Below are 20,582 nucleotides of genomic sequence, written 5' to 3' on the forward strand. Positions count from 1 at the left end.
TGTGGCCCACCTTTATCTTGTCGACCTGCGGAATGCCGGAGCTTTGGCCCCCAGCCGACAGGAGGGTGTTTATCTCCGTCTCTGTCAGCGGAGAGAGAGAGAGAGAGAGAGAGAGAGAGCTGCCGAACTGCGACAGCAACTCCGCGGTGGTTTCAGCCTGTGAGTCATCGCTAGAGGGTTTAACTCTACAAATGCCACGTTGAGTGTAAAACTGCTAAGCGAACGTGCGTTTTGTGGCAAATCAGGGCGTTTTGGATCATTTTGTGCACATTTTAAAAGAAAAGACTACAGTCTTAAATTATGTTTATAATATATATTATTACATACATATATTATTTTTTATATTTCACATTTCCCTAATAATACAACTCTACGTGCGTCAACAATTAAACAGAATATTTATGCACATTTTAATAAATGAAGATTTTTAGCTTCTACGAAGTGCTGCTGTTTAACAGACAGCACACACACACAAAGCTATTTTTAATACAGCACACCCTTTAGTATGCCATATCATAAACCTGAATCATTTATATGGATTTTTTTTTACAGCCGGCTATTGCGTGTGTTGTGTGATGACGCGTTGGTCAGGTGTTGCCTCAAATAACGAGGGGAGCTGTCCAAGTGCTGAAACCAGAAGAGAACAGCACCGCTCCTGAGGAGATGCCATACACCTTTACTGCTGTCTGAGCTCTTTTGCCAAAGGTAAAAGCCACATTTTTATACATAGGTTTAAATTGTTGATGTGAATATGTAAATGTAGACTTTGGGTTGTTGGTTGTTTTTTTTATCATAGGTGTTTAAATTGAGGTTATCGGTATGATGAAATGCATCCTCTGTAATCGGAGGATTGTTGCTATAGTGAAACAATGAGAGAGAGCGATTTTTAATTGAGGTTTTCAGTTCTCAAGGGGAAATCGGATGCTGAGGTTGCCCATAACAACGCGGGGAGTGACTCATCCGGTGATGTGAATGTATCCCCCCCTCCGCGCACACACAGCATCATATCATTCAATTTGCGGAGAGTAACAAATCCTGGATCAAAACAGACTCGCTCACGCTTTCCAGGCTTTCCGAGCTTTGGCTCGAGATAACGCAAGAGTCCTCGACGATTCTTTCCGTTTTTTCTACTAATATTTCATTCTCTTTTGTTTTATAGGTAATACATTGCCTATAATGCTGCATTTCCACCACAAGTTGCCCACGGGAGGAGCCGTGGTCCTGCTCGCCTTCCTCCTCCATGGATGCGCCGTGCAGGCTGCGTCTCTCCCGCGCCACTACAGGCTCCGAGGCGGGGAGAGTGAGGGGCAGCCGGCTGCCTACCCACCGAGCTCCGACATGATCAAAGCCCTGGAGTATATTGAAAACCTGAAGCAGCGAAACGGGGGCCGACCCGAACCCGTGGATTACGACGAAGTGGACAAGTTCAGGGTCCTACTTCAGCTCGCCTCGCAGCAGGATGAGGCTCCCGGAGACCGTCAGTCCGCCCCCGGCTTGCAGAGGCAGGATATTACCGCTGAGCAACTGATGAAAGCCCTGCTCAAGTCTCTTCAGGACCAGGGCGCGAAAGAAGCGAAGCTCAGCCCCGTATCTGCGTCCAGGAACGACCGCCGCACGCACAGGCACCGCACCAAAGACACTGAAATCCCCGAGGGTGCACCGGCAGACTACGGTAATCTCCCCAGACCACACAAGAAATACCCGCTGATGTTTGAGGATGAGGAGAACGCAGACGCGTCCAAGCGGGCCACGGAGGACCTGGACGAGCAGTACACGCCCCAGAGCCTTGCCAATTTAAGGTCCATCTTTGACGAGCTCGGAAAAATGCCCACATTCGGTGCCCAGAAGAGAGACCTGTTTGGGGACGACGATGAAGAGGATGATGGATTTAGCCTGAAAAACCAGGCCTACGAGGATGTGGCCGGAGGAGAGGAATGGGTCCCCGTGGAAGAGAGGGAGGAGACGGAGGAGATGGTCAACAGGAGCCACGAAGAGATGGAGAGGGCGCTCGGTGAGCAGGAGGAAGCAGAGAGGGAGGAGCGTAGGGCCATCCAGAACCAAGAGGATGCAGATGATGACACTAAGCTGGTAGACTACTACCTGTTGAAAGTCCTGGAGATGAGCGACCAGACGCAGAAGAGGGACAAGACTGGCGAGCAGAGAAAGAGACTGATTCGCCCCTCCATCGTGGATCCTCGGACAGTGAAAGAGCTGCTGGAGCTCTCCCTGAAGCTCCACGTCCCCCCACAGGACCTGATCGACATGCTGCTCACAGAGGAGCTTAGGAAGCTCCACCGCGAGCCCCAAAGCTCCGCGCGCTACACCACCAGCCAATCCCCCAAGATCAGGTACTTCAGCCGCAGACTGCCCGTAAAGAGCAAGCCAGCCCCCGAAGACATGGACAGGGAGGACTTTTTGGACATCATCGGGGTGGAGACTATCAGTAACGAGTATCCCGTGGTGCAGAGACCCGTGAAGACATCTCAATCCGGAGACAGAATCTCTTTGTCCAACCCTGCTTCAAATACAGGTCCAGTAAAAATCCCTCCTCCCTCCGGACGCAGGGAGAACCTGTTTTTATCCGAGCTCAACAAAATGCCCCTGAAACGCCAGGCTGGTGGTGCCGGTGACGACGACGATGACGGTGACGTAGAAGACGAGGTGACGACTTACCTCGCCGCCAAAATCCTCACCGAGTACCCCAACACCATCGCCAAGCGGGACACCGAGGCGCAGCTGAAGGGACAGTTCCCCTACGAGCTGTACGAGCGCGCCATGAAGGACTACTTGGGGCAAGCGGACACTGAGAAACGGCCAGTGGCCAAGAGGGAGACCGAGGTGGCCACAGAGGAGAAAGTAGCCCCCACAGAGATGCAGGGGAAGGAGGAGATCACGGCAGCCAAGACGTCGACTCCTCAAACCGTGAACGAAGAGGAGGAGATCGAAGAGCACCGTGAAAAGGCAGTGGCCGGGATGTAGCCTGATCCACCTGCAAGGCGCACGAAATAATGAATATACTGTAGTATTTATACGGTCTCAAAGTTAAAGTCTGGTGGACGTGATCTAGTTTACAGTACAAATTTCTATCATAAGATCTGGTATTACTCATATCACCCTAACGAAAATGAACTATAGCAATCCTATGAAGTCAAATATAATACAAATATATATATAAATATATATCTATATATACTAGTCCCTACTTTGCTGCAAGAATACGAGATTAAAGGTGCAATCCGCGAGGTAAAAGAGACAGTGATTGGAAGTGAAATTGCCTGTTAGCCTGATAAATAGACTAATCAAATTATTACAGTTTTGTGACGTTGTTCAAAATTTGTTTACATAAATTAATGGTGTTTGTAAACTGCATTAAAACAGCCCTATATATTTTCAACTTAAAATCAACTGGTTAAAGGAAAAGCCTATTTTTCATTTATGTCAAACTGTTCAATTACATATGTGAATATACATGTAAATTATTATTAAGTATATAATGCTGACTGGACCTTTGAAACACACAAACATAATATATACGGTGTAATGGCAGAGGGAGTTACAGGGGGATTTATTTCCTGTCAGGGCAGCCTGTGTGCTGAGAACGAGTGTTGTTGTGACTCGTGATATATTCAGGGTTAGTGCATTTAATGTTATTACTCCTACTACTATTACTACTACTATTATTATTGGTAATTATTTCCAAGTCTAAATATCAGACCGTCGCCTGCCTTTCAACCCTTTCATACTGCAAAGCTCTGTAACGTTGGCCTACCAGTGGTTGTGCTATATGTGTGCTCATTTTTAAACCATTTTGTACATGTTCAACAATGTGATGGATCACAGATGAATAAAGCATCAGCTGTATTTTTTTCTTTTTTTTGCTGAGTGGTGTTGCCTGCTTTTTAAATTCTGCAACATTCTTCTTAAAAATCAAAATGAATTATTAATCAGAGCAGGCTGTTTATCAAAATAAACAATTTTACTCACACCTTTTATTAAAAAAAAAAAGACTCACACCCACCACACTTGCATCTCTTCCTCTCAAACACTAGTATTTCCACACCTGTAATATGTTATGCAGATTATCATCCTTACAAAAAAAACTGTGCTTACATGTAGTGTTTATAAACTCAGATTAGCCTCTTTTGGATTTTGCAATATTTTGCAATATATTAATTCATGATTTGTAAATACAACACATTTGTGTATCTAAAATTGCTTCATTGTTATAATTTTCACCCACATCCTCTATTACTACTTCATCAATTGCGTTTAATAAGCAAAATAAAAGTGATCCTTCCCCTCTTGAACGTGTGTGAAGCTGACATTTAAAATGTCATTTCCTCTTTTAAAATCCATAGAACAAAAAATAATAATTTTCAGAAACTTTGACTCATATACAGTACATCAGGCTCCTTCATGTGCTCCTCCATGGGTTAAAAGGCAGGCTTGCTCATATACTCCTCCATGGTCTAGAAAAAAAATGGCACAAACATTGAAAGATCAGCCTATCACACTTAAAAAAGAGCATTAGAAAACAATTAATATTCACACATCTACTGCACACATCACCTGTGCATATGAAGTGCAAAGCACACCAACAACACACAGTAGGTCACTAACACAAGCAGAACATCTAACCTTTCTGTCCATATTCAAGGTCATCCAAACAGCTCCACCTCATACCACTCACTGCTGTCATCCTGAAGCGATAATGGTCAAAATGAATGGGAGGCCTACACTGCATATAATCTACATTAAAAGTGTTAGTCAGCCCCTACTGAGAAGCGCACAACAACAACAACACACCCAGTTACGCTATACTGTACCACACAGAGCCATGAGCCTACAGGGAGAGCGGGAAGCATCAGCAAGACACTACAGAAAATAAACAACGGCACGCTCCAGGAAGATCCATCTCTCACTCGCTATGACAGCGGCAGAGGGAGAGAGAGATATAAAAGAAGGAGGGGGGAGGATAGACAGCAGCACAAACACACATCTATTTTAACAAAACAGTGAACATCCTAACAGACAGACAAAGGCATGACAGGGACTCAGCAGCACTGTGGTTAATAACTCACTACAGGACACTCACTACAACACTACATCAGAGACCCGCACAGCAAACAGCACTTTTATCTGGATCTGTCAAATTAGCCCACAGCCATGATTCATTTGATTAAAAACAGGACATTAAATCATCTCTACACTACATTGAAAAACATCACACTTCTGCTTTAAATACATTGAGCCATGCAACAGATGTTACATGCTCCCACCACAGATGTGTGTATGCAACAGTGTGTGTATGCAACAGTGTGTGTGTGTGTGTGTGTGTGTGTGGGTGTGTCTGTGTCTCACCTCCTGTAGCATGTCTGAGGCTTCAATTGAGCGGTTCACAATCTGTTTGGAGGTTTCCTGTATCTCTCCTCCCATTAGAAACTCATCCAGGATAAAATAGGCCTTCTCAAAGTTAAAGATAATGTCCAGCTCACACACCTGCAAAAAAGTGTGGTGTTCATCACTGTTATTATTATACTTTTTTACATTAAATTTGCTGTTCAATAGGGGCGATCAATAAGGTTGTGGCCCAATTTTAGAAGATCTTGTTTTGTTTTCTGCAAAATCTATCCTACATTTAGTCAGTTTGTCATTATCACTGTCAAAACGGCAACCACTGAGCTCCTTATTCATCTCAAGGAAGACCTATGGAACCCATCATCTTGCCTTCAGATGTGTGGTTGTTCTGGGGACCCAGGCTCTGGTTAATCCTCTGTTATTGTTGTTCTCGATTTAGAATTTGACCTGGATAACACTGCATGCATACATTCATGGAAGCACTCATGCCATGGATCTTCTCAATGGGCTTCTTCTTAGGCCACAAACTTATAAATCCCCCTCAACCATCATTTTGCTCTTAATTTTAGCAGCTATCAGATATTAACAGTGCACATCTAGCTACAGTTACATGCTAAATAAAAGAGAGATAAATACATTGCCAAAGTATTTGTCCAGCAGCTCCACGTAGCGATGAATAACCTCCAGGGCTAACAGCTCATTCTCCTGGTTCTCTACAGCCAAACAGAAATATAAGCTTGCATACCTGAGGAGGAGTGAAGACAGGACATTACCAGTGAAAACAGCCCCTTGATCCAAGAAACACTCATTAAAGCAGTTTCAGCAAACATTTTTGCGGCATATGATTCACCTCTTGTAAATAATCTTCAAGTCTTTCCAGTGCAGGAAGTTGCAGGAGCGTGGTTGCCGTGCCAACACCATGGTGGTCATATCCCTGATGATTTTTTTCTTCTCCCGATCTGACATGGGTGTGAACCACTTCTGCAGACGGAGCTTCCCCTGGCGACTGAAGAGGAGCAGGAAGCGCATCTAACAAAAGCAACACAGTGTCAGCGGGGACATCACGATGCATGTATGGACAGGGGGAGAGGACGTGCACCAACAAACCGAAGGAGAGAATTAACTAGCCACACACACACACCAAGATTCAAGGAGGAGGGCTGCTGCTGGAACGATTGATTAATTTTAATTAATGTTCTCGATTTGGCCTCAAAGACAAAAAACACAAACAAATCAAAACACACACTGATAAAGCTGATGTATTCGTAAATGTATAATAATGGAATTTTAATACACTACAGTAGACCAGCTGAAATGTTTCCAGGGGGACCCCACAGAGTGAAGGATCTGACTTAGACACACTCGCTATTTAAAGCTTTGTCTGCAACACATCAGTGGTGTTGAAGCTGAAATGTTGTTTCATTATTACTTTTCACTTTTTGCTAATTAACATCCCTGCTACGTCATTCACTTTCTGGGGTCCCCCTGGAAACGTTTCCACAATATTACCGCAGAAAGTAAAAATAAAAACAGGAAGTGGTCTCTGATGTATACAGCATCATTTAAACTCTAAATAAAACATCAGTATCAGGCAATAAATTCGGACTGAAATGACAATATAGATCCCTTAATCACAACTTAAATTGCACTAATACTCAGTTATAACCACAGTCTAGCACCTGTGGTGGGCAGCAGGCATCCCACACTTTTAATGTTTCATCCTAAATAATAGGACAATAATAAACAACTGAATACTTTTTAAATTGACCTGAATGCATTTCTCTATGGTGTCTTTTTCAGTAGGCCTAAAAAAACAAGGGGCATGTCAACTGATCTCAACAAAAGGAGGACATACCAGTTCTTCCACTGTGTGTGTGTGTGTGTGTGACTGGGCAGAAAAGAACAAAGCACAGCTGAAAGTGATCAGGACCATTTGGAGTGATACTTTAACCATAACTAAACCTGAAACCAGGTCTTGTGCTGATAAAGCTCACAGGCAAATCTCTATGTAAAGCATTAACCTGTCGGCAGCAGCGCAGGAACGCGTCGACGGAAAGTGACGAAACCAGTTTCAGTTGAGGAAACGTAGGCTACACCTTAACTTCCGACTGTGGTCAGAAATGTGAAGCAAAAACTCGCAATAATAACAGATAGGTTCTGACAGGCTCGACAAACACTAACGTCTGTGTGCAGGAGGAGAAGGAAAAGGAGTGGTGATGAGGCGCTGTGTCGTGCTGCAGGTACCTGTCAGCGACAACAGGTGCAACAGGTGACGCTATCTCACAGGCATGCGTACAAAACAACCACCAAACACTCACCATTTTGACGCAGCGCCAGGAAACGCGCTATCCAGAGATTAGAAGAAAAAAAACTGCACTTTAACCCCTCACATAGGGTCAGACGGTCCGGCCGAGCACATATCTGATCCCTCGTCAAGTGAACCCCCCTCTGCTAAAGTTCGTTAACTCCGCCCTCCTGACTACCGGAGGAGCGACGCGTCATCACACCTCAGCACCCTCTGGATTGGCTGCTGTTGAGCTGTAACCGCTGGGATCCACCCACCCAGGCGCACCTATATCAACAACTACAGGAAGCATGTTAATGAATGAGCTGATTAACATCATCCATTAGTGTTTAAGTGTTGTTCCCACGCAGGGACGGCAGGGAGCAGCAGGCGCTCCATCTCCGCCCGCTTCATGTGATACTGATCTGCCACAGTGGTGGAGAAGGACTGAAACACTGCTGGTACACTTTTTGGAAGGACTGCTGCTCATCTGATAACATGTCTCTGTACAGAAACACGGTCTGGTTTTTGAATGGGATCCACCACTATACAAGGTTAGTAAAGCTCACTGTTTATGTGGGTGAGAGTGATGATGCTACCAGGGGAAGGTTTCGTTTGGATAATGGTCCATCAGCTGATATTTTTAGTTCAGTTTGTTGAGAGTCTAACTATATGAATGTGGTCTATAAAATGTATTTCATGTCTTCTATTTAAGCAGGAAGGCAGCTTAACAAAGGTCTGATCACTGTGTGGCACACGTCATTGCACAAACTGGCCCTTTATGCACAATTACAATAGTTCTATTGACAGCTCACGTCATCTGACTCCACCGGCGCTAACATGTTGAGTAAGAAAAACAACATCTATATTGATTAGCATTTATGTCTTTAGGAAGGGATACGAGGCAGCATCTAAAAACTTTGAGCCTCAGGACCTGGACGTGTCTGTAGTGGGAAGATCTTTTATGGTCACCGGAGCCAACAGTGGAATTGGCAGAGCAACAGCCATGGCTATAGCCAAGAAAGGTACCGACTGTACTCACTGTGTCCTTCATCACACACCTATATTGATATACAATAAACACTGGCATTGTGTGTCCTAGGAGGGACCGTCCACATGGTCTGTAGGAACAAAGACAAAGCAGAAGAGGCCAGGGCAGACATTGTCAATGAGTCTGGGAACACAGTGAGTGTGTTAGCCGTGAATATGACTGTAAACAAAAACAACTAAACGACACATACTGATGCTTCAAATGTTGGTCTAGGAGATATTCATCCATATTGTGGACATGTCTCAGACGCGCAAAGTCTGGGAGTTTGCAGAAAACTTCAAGAAGGAGTATCCATCATTGAATGTGTTGGTAGGTAATTCTTATTTCTAAGCAGAAAAATAGTTTTTTAAGGTTTAGATCTGAGGTCTATCTTATATGCCATGCTAGATTAACAATGCAGGGTGTATGGTGAACAAGAGAGAGCTGAACGCTGAGGGACTGGAGAAGAACTTTGCCACCAACACCATGGGTGAGGCCTGGGAGTGATGTTCCCTTCACATTAAATTATAACTTTCAGACATCACGCATCTTTTTCAATCTGCTTTAAACTTAAGGGCAGTAGGAGGTTCGGATGTCTGTACTTTGGTCAAACAGGTCAAACAAAGTAATTACACTATATGTTGTTGTTTTATGTTATAATCCTGACATTTTCCTTGTGACTCTCCAGGGGTATTTATCCTCACACAGACTCTCATACCACTCATACAGAAGAGCAGAGATCCTAGAGTGGTATGATTACACACACAAAGTCCTCTTCAGCATCATACAGACAGCATAATGGCACTTTTGTCCATGCTGTACTAGTGGCTGTTGTCTAATGCACACTGACTGCTGCTGCTCTGTTATCCTCGCCTGTTAGATCACTGTGTCCTCAGGAGGCATGCTGGTCCAGAAACTCAAAGAGGATGACTTGCAGTCAGAGAAGGGCTATTTTGATGGGGTCATGGTGTACGCACAGAACAAGGTAAGAGACAAAGGTCTATATATAGCTGGATTTTAACAGTGACTTCAGCTTTAATTATGTTTATGATGCAAAGTCACAAAGATGGAGGTGAAATGTGTGAAAATGGGGAGATAATAATGTGCTGTTTCGTTTCAGAGACAGCAGGTGGTGCTGACACAACAGTGGGCTAAAGCCAACCCAGTCATTCACTTTTCTGTCATGCATCCTGGCTGGGTGGATACTCCAGGTATTGCGTTGTTTGGAGGGTCTTTGATCCAAAACTCAAATGTACACCACTAACCGAAGATGTTTTTTTTTCCAGCCGTTTCTAAATCCATGCCTCAGTTCCACCAGATGATGGGAAACAGGCTGCGTGGCGTCCAACAGGGCGCCGACACAGTTGTGTGGCTGGCCTTGTCTCGGGCTGCTGCCAGAACACGCAGCGGGCAGTTCTTTCAAGGTAAGCAGCACTAAATAAAAGAAACTCCTGCACATCTTCACTCAGACATCCTCTGATATCACTGACAAATAACTCGCATTGCAGATCGTAAGCCTGCTCCTGTCCACCTCCCACTGGCCTGGACTCACAGTTCTCCTGAGGAGATTGAGTGTTTCATGACTCAGCTGGAGCTGCTGGCCAGAGCTGTTGAGTCACAGATGGATGCAGATGTCAACACTTCTGCTAGACCTCAGTTTGTTTAGACTGGTCTGTAAGAGAAGTTATTGGAATAAACCGAATACATATGCACCTCCAAACGCAAATTATTTTAACAGCTGCAAGTTAAAGACATTTCAGTGCATCTGTCTGAATGTCACTGTAAAGATGTAACCGCAGTAAGATCTGTCTGTAATTCAGCTGATAATGGACTGTGGGAAAGCACAACAATCTCCTGTATGCCACATATAATAATCAGAACACATTAGAAGCCCTTTACTGAAACAAAAAAATAATGTGGTGCATTCACATTTTTCCCAAGGGATTCTTTGCAAATTTGATCTCTGCAAGGGTAAAACAGTAAAAAGTTTGAAGCTGGATCCATCCATGTTAAAACTCACAGGGCAAAGGAAGACTGGGCTCTGATTTAAAAAAATCCACTAGGATATCTGGATGGATTTTTTTTCATTTTTCTTCCTGCGTTAAGACTATTTCTCCTCTTATTTCACAGTTCATGTTCTATGCAACGTAGGTATACACTTTCCGATCCTCTGGTGTCCTCGCCAAGTATTCTCTTTCAATAAGTCCTTCTATGCACTTTTTGATAACCACAGGGCTGGGTAGAAAACGTGCCCGCAGCTGCTGAGTCACCTGAAGACACAAGGACAAAAATCGTAGCGTTAAAGCTTTAGAGATGTCCATCTGATTTCAAGTGATTCTGTGCGTTGCTTACCTCTGCTACCAGGACATCGTGCTGCATCTTCTTCCTCGACTTCATGATTCTGACAATGGCTGCCTCAATGTCATGCTTTCTATCATCATCCACTTTCTGCCGGGTCTCTTTCCGTTCAGGATCTGACTCCCCTTGTTTAGCAGCAACTGGTAAAGGATGATGAAAATAATGAAAGAGACGGTTCATTTCCCTTACAGAAAGAGTCCTAACCCAGCTTTGAGGCTAGCATGGATGTAACGGGTTTTGTAACATGTTATTAATATATAAGAGTTTTACAAGTAAGCTCTGAAGTGCTGACGCCGTCAGCTTCAGTCAAGAAAGTGGTGCAACACATAGGCTCACTCTGGTGTGTCTGTGCCTGCTCACCTGTCTGTATTTTGACTCTGTGCAGTTTGGAAGTAAACTGATCATTGACTGTAAACACATGGCCGTTCTCTATCTCCTTGGACTTTGGCTCCTTGGTAAGAACTCTCTGTGTGGGTTTCCCGCAGGCCAAAGACTGCAACGCTCGCACCAGCTCTCGCTCAGGAATATCCGTCTCCTGCTGGATCTCCTGCAGAAGAGGACAGGAATGATCAAAATCTGTTCTAGCAAATAGTCCAATATTCCTAAAACCATACACACATCTAATCGGCTAAAGAGAGAAAAGGGTGCTTCAATGGGATCCCACCTCAAAAGTGCACTTTTCTCTGTTGTTGAAGAGCATGAGGATAGTCATCTGGAAGGTGGAGACCTGCAGTATGTGCTTCCTGGTGTTAGAACCAGTCACCTGGGCACCCCCCACACCCACTTCTGAACCATCCTCCTGTAGATAAAGGACAAAATGAAGTAAGACTGAAGTATGATACTAACCTTAGCCTGTGTTTTGACAACAGGAGTTTTAAACCGTAGCTGCTAAAAGTCAGGTTTCACCACACAGTTAAATTTAATTTTAAATACTGGCATAGGACACGCTACTTGATTAGTCACCTTCAAAAAATCGGCATGTTAAAATCGGATTTGTAAATGTTTCACACTATGGATTCATTTGGGCATGTAATCTGTTAACATAACAACACCACTGCAATGCTAGGGAGGAGTGAATCTCCCCCTATGTCCTCCACAGCCTTGGTATCTACCTTTTTAACATCTCCGTAGAAAGTTGCGTTCAGGTCTGCCCCGCCCATGTGGTGTTGCAGTGTGAGCCGTCTACCAGTGTGCTTAGCAAGGTAAAACCTGTAACATAAAAACAAGAACAATGTGGTTATTTAGAAAACTCACTAAACTGAGCTTCCATGTGTTTAGCAAAACTTTAACAAACATAAAATCATTACCTACTGAAGACTTCAAAGGCATGTCTGGGAGAAGGGGGGATGGTGCATTTGGGTGTAGCAGACTGAGTAGGCCAGTAGCCGGTAGTGAGGACCCTTACTGTAAGGTCTACCCCACTTAAAGACGCCTAGAAGAGATGAATGTTTTTTGTAATGATCAGTTCATTACCATTTTTTCAAACAAAAGGGAAGATACTGATATGTTCATTTGTCAGAAGGGTATTTGACATTTTTTGTTTTTTTACAGGTGTTTGGCAAACTGCTTAATCCTGCTTGTTTGCGGTCCTCCAAACCAGTAGGTGGCGCCTCGTAATATACAGAGTCCGTTCAGGCCGCGGTAGGACCGCGTTGTGCGTTTTTTTGTCCCATGTCGCGCCCCGTAAACCGGAAGTAGCACATCGCCAACCGGAAGTAACATGTCGCTAACCGGAAGTATCACGTCGCTAGCCGGATTCGCTAGCCACATTTGCGTTCACACCTGAGCCACATTTAAGCATATCCGGCTAGATCCACCTCTCGTAGGTGGATCTAGCCGGATTGAAATCAAACTGGATACAGCCAGATTCGAGGTGTTCACACTCAGAAAAAAAACATCTGGATACATCTGGATGCGGCCCTAATCCCGCTTTAGCCAGATTTATTTCCCCAGAGTGAACGGGGGAAAGAGAAACTTTCTGGCTTACAGATGTGGTTTGTATGTGTTGCCGGAACTCATCCATTGTAGTGTTGGAGATGCTCATATCTCTGAACATTCCTTCCAGTTTTGATGTAAACTGACAGCCACATTCTGTCTGCAAACGAAAAAGACAGAATAATGAGGTGAACATGTTGACAGTCGTATGAGAATCGATGCAACAGGGTACGATATAACTTTTTAAAAATTCCTTTACCTTCAGCTTAGAGATCATATTCTTTTCGGAGTCATCCGAGACGCTCTTGTTGCTAAGCAGCCGACGGCCCAGATGCTGTTTATAGTACCTTTCAAAAACATCCTTCTCTTGCATAAACCTGAACAGCACCATGGCTTTGTCAAGAATCGTCTCCACCTCCTGTTCTGTCAACTGGGGGTTAAAAAAGACAAGGCAATGTATAGTACAGCTCAAACATGTGCCTGCAAAAAACAAAAATTCTAAATGTGCTGTACAGCTGCTTAAACAATGTTTTCTAAGAAGCCACATACCCCTTTGACTCCCTTCTTGAGCTTATCATCGATGAAGAGTGACAGGTACTCTGGTGAGCGGGAGTTTAGGTTAAGGAAATACTCAAAGTCTCCAGCTATGGTTTGTTTGAAGAGTCTGTCATTGTTAAAGGATTCAAGGAGGAAGTGATCAAATCTTGTCTTCAAGTCCAACAGACCCTGTTGAGGAGGAAGTCGCAGAGAGACGATGTCATTTATTTTAAATTTATAAGTCTGTACATGTTAACTTGTGTTCCTCCAGCACACCTGAATATACTCGACAGGGTTCTTGCCCTCTCCCTCTTCTGACACTAGAGCCTTGCCTTGCTCTCGCAAGTAAGCACTCATACACTCGCACATTGTTTTCAGGCCATTTGGCACACGACTAAACAGCTTGTACATGCACGTCAGATCTGAGAGTGAAATAACAAAAATTATTCAGTGCATGTTTATTTCTTCGAAATGTAAATGCAAGGATAATCCAGTCATGGTTTTACCTTCTGTTTTGCCATTCTTATGCATATGAACCAGCCCAGAGTTCTCCATCTCCACAATGGTCTTCATGTGTTTAGAAATGAGCTCCCTTTCCACCACCTTTACAATAGGCTCTTCTGTAGATTTGTCCAGACAGTGCATAACTCGCTCAATCTCTTCATTGATTCTGGCCTCCACCTTTTTTATGTAGACACTGGCACTGTTTTCTGCTAAGAACTTTTGGCTCTCCATCTGGAAACAGAGTATATTTTCTATTACAAAGTTTTTTATGTAATTTAGAAAACAGAAAGCACAAAGCACCTTCACCTACCTGAAAGAATTCAGCTGACATATCTAAAAAGGGGCCTTCGAAGTCCTCTTCATACACAGATCTACCGTCTAGACCAAGAATCATCAGCATCTGGCAGGCATTTCTGATGGCTCCTCTGTAGTAAATTGTAGTTTAGAAAAATGATACACACACTCACAATATGCACCTCAACAGTGACAATAAACTTGAAGACGTAAAGCATGAGAAGTAATTCCTTTATACCTGTCCACAAACTCTCCTTTCCTCCCCTGTGCAATCATGTCCAGTAACGTCTGTCGTAGGTGGTCACGAATGCAGCCATAACGCACCACCTGGTCCCTGAATATGATGAGGCCAAGGTTGTACACATTCTCTACATTGTTTTGTTGAACATTGACCCTGTCCTAGTAAATGAAAGAACAGAGCAAAAAGAAGTTTGTGTTATATATATATATGCCAGAAAAGTGTTCGGTATACACTGTCAGATTCCAAAAAGACATCAGTCAGATATTTTAACAGAAAGAACATATTCTCTGGTGCATGTGCAGAATGGCCTTGCCTGGGTAGGCAGCATTACTAGTGTTACATAGTGTTCAGGCACAGTCCAGTTGCATTACTTGTAAATGCCCCTGCAATTTCCCCATTGTGGGACTAATAAAGGTTTCTTAATCTTAATCTTACTTCACTTCTGTCATGTAATAAAAAACCTTTTTATTAGTTATGGCCACCAGGGCCCACATTTATCAAATGACAAACCTTTTTTTTTGTAAGTAGCAGCAGGAGTCAAATAACACTTCTTCGGTGATGAGACAATGGAGATGCATTGAAGTGAAAACCAAAATCTGATATTGTTAATGAGGCAATCTGCAAACTGCCTGATAAAGGAGCAGCATCCACACACACACACACACACATAGGCCAAGCTCATTTCTAATGCCTGGTGTACACAGTGATTTTATTAACTGATGAATGTCCTGTCACTGTGGCATTCCCAGGGCAGAATATAGCATTTTGTACATTTCTACATGGTTAAGAGCACAAATAAATGACGTTTGGTGTTTAATACAATTCAAAATTTCTATGTTTGGGGTGCAGTGGAGTCAAATCGACTGCTGAAAGTGAAGGATAAAGTTCATAAACATCTACAAAAACAGGCACTGGCTTCAAATAAGGTAAACACACCTGGTGAGCATAAACCTGCTGCATTTATTTAGCTATCCTCCAGAGGTCAGCAACAACAAATACTCTCAGTGCACAGGCACCAAGTCTGTACAGCACAACAACAGAAAGCCAGCAGTCAAGGGCAAAGCAGGACAGGAAAGAGGAGAACATGCAACAAATGGACCCCAGGAGAGCTGTGGAGTCTCTGTGCTGCATGTGTCATTGTTTAACTCAGACTACACTTCCACTTATCTCAAGGGCTCAATCACTCACATACACCCCCCACATACACACTTTGGACCTGGTACTGGCAAAGGTAAATCAGCTAGTCCTGCCAGTTTCCCAGCAAAACAAGTGAACACAACAACAAAGCCTCATTGTTGGGCTCACAAATAAATAGAGCCTTACATTCAAAGTCCAGAATAGGACGCAGGTGAAGGCTGGCTAGTGTTAGACACAAAAGGCCATTTCTTAAAAAGCACACAAACGGCAAACCAGCACCATATTCCACTTGCATGGCAACAAAGTTCATTCATGTTGATGAAGATTCTCAGTCATCCAGGTCATTATACATAGAGAAGATTGAAGCAAGGCATCTGGACTTGTAGAGTCCAAAGTCCAGATGCCTTGCTTCAATCTTCTCTATAAAGTTCATTCATCCACTACATACGTACAACTGTTATTTATAGTACTGACAAACCTTGACAAGGCAAGTAAGAGCTTACTTACCATATACATAAGGATGGCTCTAATCATAACCATTGCAGTTTGATGATCATTCCAGGCCTGGTTCAGTGTTTGCAAAAAGTTGTTATTAAGGGAGTTTAAAACATCTTCCCGTACCTGAATAGATAAAAAAAAGACATCAAAATTTTTTGTTGTATCTAATAAACAAATTACATGTTTAGTTTTAAAAACTGTATTAGCAAAGTTTTTTCATGTAAAACTCCATTTAGTTTTAAAAACTGTAAAGTTTCTTTACTTTGTTGATGAGGTGCTCAGTGACAACCTCCCTCAGGCCAGTGTACAGCTTCTCCCCGTGCTTGTGGAGTACCATGGTGTAGGCATTCCTGTAAAGCTCCTCGAAGCTCAGTCCACTGTTGTTTTTTCTCTGAATTTCTTGGATGGCATTCTTCAGGAGGTCCCAGATGTTGTTCACATATTTCTCATCCATTGTCATCTGGTGAAGAAAGAAGGATAGATGAAGGATAAACACAGGTCCAATATTCTCCATGCTCTTTGAGGCTGAATGTATTGCAACATTTGGTATTAAACACTGCAGATTTCAAAACAGTTTTCCACTCAAAGACTGATGTATTTTGGCAGCTTATTCTCGTATAACTTTTGGTCTGAATGCAATAACATCACATCCACTATTAGCTTTGGTATTATCAACATATTATTCTATGACTGACACAGAGAGCTACAATAAATAATAATAATAACTAGAAAAGCATTTTCTGAAGAAAATGCAAGTTTGATTGCTGCAGCTGAAGCATTGCTTTGAATGCTGATGTGAAGGATTGCGCTGAATTGCTGGAGAATTTAATTTGCTGAAACACGATTAAGAATTTAAAAAGATAAAGCTCTTATTTTAAAAAGTAGAAAATCTTTGAACATTAGGAAGATATGAAAGAAAGACTGCTGAATACAAGAACAGTATGAAGTCACTGACCTTAAAGAATAGCCTGTAAATATACCATATGAAAGGTCTGAGGCTGGAATAATACCATAAGACTATAAGAAGCTCAGGCTGTGTGATTTGAATATGGAAAAGTAGAGAGAGATGAATGATCATCAATATGACAGATGTAATGTTTACAGTCTGATCAATAGAGTGTAAGTCCTCTGTAGGTGCCTGTGAATGTTTTCCTGTATCCATGCCAACCTGTATGTTTATCACCTGCCCCTAACTGCAGCTCTCTCTGTCCCCCTCCGAATGCGTTTCCCATTTAAAAACACCTCTAAACAACAGCTGTTTTTGTCCAAACTGAAGCCTTCAGACAAAAAATATGGACACCGTCAGAATCACAAGAAGTTGCTCTACAACACTGTAATTTTTATGTCTATGATGTCAAAGATGTGGAGATGGTGGCGAGTTAGAAAATATGGCTGCTCTCTTTCTCTGTTTTTGGTTTTACATTATGTCCTAAGTCTGACCGGCACTCTGACCGGACAGCTGGCAGTACAGGCAAAACGGTTTGGTGTTCAGTTTTAAGAGTCACACTGTCAGAAAGCTAACGAGTGTTCCTTCGAACTGATATAAAAATTATCCCAGTTAGATGGAAGGGGCAGGCCTGAGCACAGGTTAGAGAGATTATTTTTTTTTGACATCTCCTCAGCCTCTCTCCACTCTGCTGAAGATTCCACCCACTCTGGCTCTCAACATTCCACCCAATACACACTAATGTTAAACTCAGAAGAGACCTCAAAATCACTTCATCTTTAATCACCTGCCATTTGAAGACAGTGCTGAATTTCCAAATTCTGTATACAAGTTTTGAAGACCAAGATGTTAGATGTATTTTAAAATTTGAATGGTTTCTCTAGCTTGAAATTTGTAGGAGGAGTACTGTTTTTAAGGTTTAGATCTGATGTCTATCTTCTATGCTGTGCCAGATTAACAATGCAGGGTGTATGGTGCACAAGAGCTGAACGCTGAGGGGCTGGACAAGAACTTTGCCACCAACACCATGGGTGAGGCCTGAGTGATATTCCAATCACATTAAAATATCCTTTAAATAACTTTCAAACATCACACATCTTTTTCAATCTGTTTTAAACTTACTTACTTACTACTCTTTGAGTACAAGGCTTTGACATGGGCCGGCCCTTGGCACTAATAAACGCAATTCAGACAGCAGCACAGTGCTGAACTGGAATTATTTGGAATGGACTATAAAACAATCAAAAATAATTATTATGAGATTATTCAACTATTTTTCCCAACAAAGTAATTACACTATCTGTTGTTGTTTATGTTATAATCGTGACATTTTCCTTGTGACTCTCCAGGGGTATTTATCCTCACCCAGACTCTCATACCACTCATACAGAAGAGCAGAGATTCTAGAGTGGTATGATTACACACACAAAGTCCTCTTCAGCATCATACAGACAGCATAATGGCACTTTTGTCCATGCTGTACTAGTGGCTGTTGTCTAATGCACACTGACGGCTGCTGCTCTGTTATCCTCGCCTGTTAGATCACTGTGTCCTCAGGAGGCATGCTGGTCTAGAAACTCAAAGAGGATGACTTGCAGTCAGAGAAGGGCTATTTTGATGGGGTCATGGTGTACGCACAGAACAAGGTAAGAGACAAAGGTCTATATATAGCTGGATTTTAACAGTGACTTCAGCTTTAATAATGTTTATGATGCACAAAGATGGAGGTGAAATGTGTGAAAATGGGGAGATAATAATGTGCTGTTTTGTTTCAGAGACAGCAGGTGGTGCTGCAGTGGCGTAGGAAGAATTAAAAATGTGTGTGGGGGGGGGGGGACACCTTCTGTTGGTGGGTGGTGAAAAAAAGTACATTAGTATATTATGAAATATAATATAATAATATGAAGTAGTTGCGATTTCCTGCGGATTTTAACAGGTTGTTAGGCTATTTTACCTACAGAAGTAAACACTTAATGACTATTTCAGAGACAGATTCAACAAAAACTCATTGATTTTAAAACATGGTGACAAACAGAAACTAATTCCAAGTGAAACAACAGTTTTGTCAATCATACTGGTGCTACTACGCTAACAGATTATACAAAGCCTCCATATCTGAGGCCTTCTCTCATTTACAGAGACAAAAAACTGGCAAATGTCCCTCATGTCCACCTGATTGAGTTTTCCCGTCATCACTCACCTCAGCAATAGAACTTCCTCTTCTGGCCCTCTGACTCACTCTCAGTACCAACCTCAAATATGTAGAGTAGATAGATGGCGACAGATTGTGTTTTACTTTTCAATTAACAACCAATATAAGTGAGCTTTAAAATATATATATCATCAATGAAATAACATCAGCATGTTGATTTAACACAGCGGTCTTCTCATCATCTGAGTTTCAAAAAGTTGTTGGGCCATGAACCAAACTCTGCCTAATGCAGATAATACTGAAACACTAAAAACACTAACTTACAAAAAAGAATGCATGTCTTTATTTTTACTTGCTTATAAAACTGCTGAATTCACAACAAACCTTGTGCATGTGTTTATAATGATGCACTGCCTTATCTGCTACATCAGTGTTTCCCTGTTCATATAATGCACCACTGTGTCCTGACAGTTCATCACATGTATTTTATTCTTGCTGATAAGAATACGAGCAGGTGCCTATGTGCACTGGCTAGGCGAGGCTGAAGCTAGCAGGCTAACAGGAGATAACCTGGCCTCAGTATATGGGTTAATGCTGAAAACAACTCTAACTCTCTGTGTCTGTGGGAATCTCCTCATGTCCATTGTGTGTGGGAGCAGAAAAGGCAAACAACGTCTACTGTAACTGAAAGTAAACAGTAGCTTCCTCCCAACTTTTCTAAGCTGATTTAACATCAACCTAACGTCACCTGGGGCCATGTGACCAAGCAGTAAGGCTTTAGCATGAGCGGGACCTTGTGGGATGACACTGACGTTACCTCCTCCAGCTTCGACCAGGACTGACGGTTCTCTTTGCGGTGTTACACCCTCGCCCGAAGAAACCACTGGCTTAGTTAGCTCCGTTACTATAGAAACGGTATCGCAGCGCTGTGGTAACCAAGAAAATATGGAGTGGTTTTCAGCAGTGAGGTTATTCTCTTATGAATCAAGTGGAACGGAGTTTTTTCGCGAGTAATCGAAACAGCGTTAGGTGGAGTTTCCTACTCAGTACATTTGGTGGTGGTGGTGGGGGCACGTCCCCCTCAGATATAATGGGAAGCAGTGGCTCAGTGGTATAGCAGGGTTGTCCAGTAACCGGAAGGTTGGTGGTTCAATCCCAACTCCTCCCTAGTCACTGTTGTCGGGCAGGACACTTTACCTGCAGCAAGGACTAATAAAGGTTTCAAATTTAATTTAATGGCAGCTATGCCAATGTGGTGCTGACACAACAGCGGGCTAAAGCATCCTGGCTGGGTGGATACTCCAGGTA

At 42.9% G+C, this 20,582-nt stretch overlaps 4 protein-coding genes and 1 pseudogene across 5 annotated transcripts; 3 read left to right on the top strand and 2 right to left on the bottom strand.

Annotated features, from left to right (window-relative positions):
• Nucleotides 1-607: 607 nt before the first annotated feature.
• scg2b (secretogranin II b) lies at nt 608-3,773 on the top strand. Its single transcript, XM_028427753.1, has 2 exons — nt 608-705; nt 1,160-3,773. Exon 2 carries the CDS (start codon nt 1,177-1,179, stop codon nt 2,977-2,979), a length of 1,803 nt encoding a protein of 600 aa, XP_028283554.1. The 5' UTR covers nt 608-705; nt 1,160-1,176; the 3' UTR covers nt 2,980-3,773.
• A 219-nt stretch (nt 3,774-3,992) lies between these two features.
• ap1s3b (adaptor related protein complex 1 subunit sigma 3b) lies at nt 3,993-7,853 on the bottom strand. Of its 2 annotated transcripts, XM_028426748.1 has the most exons (6): nt 7,677-7,853; nt 6,209-6,387; nt 5,995-6,103; nt 5,362-5,499; nt 4,639-4,700; nt 3,993-4,469 (listed from the first exon to the last, which is right to left on the bottom strand). In XM_028426748.1, exons 1-5 carry the CDS (start codon nt 7,677-7,679, stop codon nt 4,659-4,661), a joined length of 471 nt encoding a protein of 156 aa, XP_028282549.1. In that variant the 5' UTR covers nt 7,680-7,853; the 3' UTR covers nt 3,993-4,469; nt 4,639-4,658. The 2 variants fall into 2 exon arrangements, with proteins under 2 accessions (XP_028282549.1, XP_028282550.1); XM_028426749.1 differs by lacking the exon at nt 4,639-4,700 and having other exon boundaries at nt 7,677-7,851.
• dhrs12lb (dehydrogenase/reductase (SDR family) member 12-like b) lies at nt 7,818-10,899 on the top strand. Its single transcript, XM_028426747.1, has 10 exons — nt 7,818-8,196; nt 8,534-8,667; nt 8,745-8,827; nt 8,907-9,002; nt 9,081-9,162; nt 9,361-9,422; nt 9,553-9,657; nt 9,793-9,883; nt 9,959-10,096; nt 10,181-10,899. Exons 1-10 carry the CDS (start codon nt 8,141-8,143, stop codon nt 10,336-10,338), a joined length of 1,005 nt encoding a protein of 334 aa, XP_028282548.1. The 5' UTR covers nt 7,818-8,140; the 3' UTR covers nt 10,339-10,899.
• On the bottom strand, nt 10,724-16,636 carry LOC114449256 (cullin-3-like). Its single transcript, XM_028426750.1, has 15 exons — nt 16,439-16,636; nt 16,186-16,299; nt 14,539-14,699; nt 14,317-14,431; nt 14,009-14,237; nt 13,779-13,924; nt 13,515-13,691; nt 13,225-13,395; nt 13,018-13,125; nt 12,338-12,462; nt 12,143-12,239; nt 11,695-11,829; nt 11,391-11,577; nt 11,025-11,170; nt 10,724-10,942 (listed from the first exon to the last, which is right to left on the bottom strand). Exons 1-15 carry the CDS (start codon nt 16,634-16,636, stop codon nt 10,811-10,813), a joined length of 2,241 nt encoding a protein of 746 aa, XP_028282551.1. The 3' UTR covers nt 10,724-10,810.
• A 1,427-nt stretch (nt 16,637-18,063) lies between these two features.
• Nucleotides 18,064-19,333, top strand: LOC114449666 (dehydrogenase/reductase SDR family member 12-like; annotated as a pseudogene).
• Nucleotides 19,334-20,582: the final 1,249 nt, after the last annotated feature.

Source organism: Parambassis ranga, chromosome 17 (genome assembly GCF_900634625.1).
Source record: "Parambassis ranga chromosome 17, fParRan2.1, whole genome shotgun sequence".
In the NCBI taxonomy this organism is placed as follows: Eukaryota; Metazoa; Chordata; class Actinopteri; family Ambassidae; genus Parambassis; species Parambassis ranga.

Coding starts and splice junctions, on each gene's coding strand:
- LOC114449256 (XM_028426750.1), bottom strand. CDS start 16,636: ATGACAATGGATGAGAAATATGTGAACAACATCTGGGACCTCCTGAAG. Junction 13,692..13,778: donor ACCCTGTCGAGTATATTCAG/GTGTGCTGGAGG, acceptor CCTCCTCAACAG/GGTCTGTTGGACTTGAAGAC. Junction 12,463..13,017: donor AACACATACAAACCACATCT/GTAAGCCAGAAA, acceptor CATCTCTTCTAG/GCGTCTTTAAGTGGGGTAGA.
- ap1s3b (XM_028426748.1), bottom strand. Junction 6,104..6,208: donor TTGAAGATTATTTACAAGAG/GTGAATCATATG, acceptor ACTCCTCCTCAG/GTATGCAAGCTTATATTTCT. Junction 4,701..5,361: donor CCTCAGACATGCTACAGGAG/GTGAGACACAGA, acceptor TTATCGCTTCAG/GATGACAGCAGTGAGTGGTA.
- dhrs12lb (XM_028426747.1), top strand. CDS start 8,141: ATGTCTCTGTACAGAAACACGGTCTGGTTTTTGAATGGGATCCACCAC. Junction 8,197..8,533: donor GGGATCCACCACTATACAAG/GTTAGTAAAGCT, acceptor TTATGTCTTTAG/GAAGGGATACGAGGCAGCAT. Junction 9,163..9,360: donor CTTTGCCACCAACACCATGG/GTGAGGCCTGGG, acceptor GTGACTCTCCAG/GGGTATTTATCCTCACACAG.
- scg2b (XM_028427753.1), top strand. CDS start 1,177: ATGCTGCATTTCCACCACAAGTTGCCCACGGGAGGAGCCGTGGTCCTG.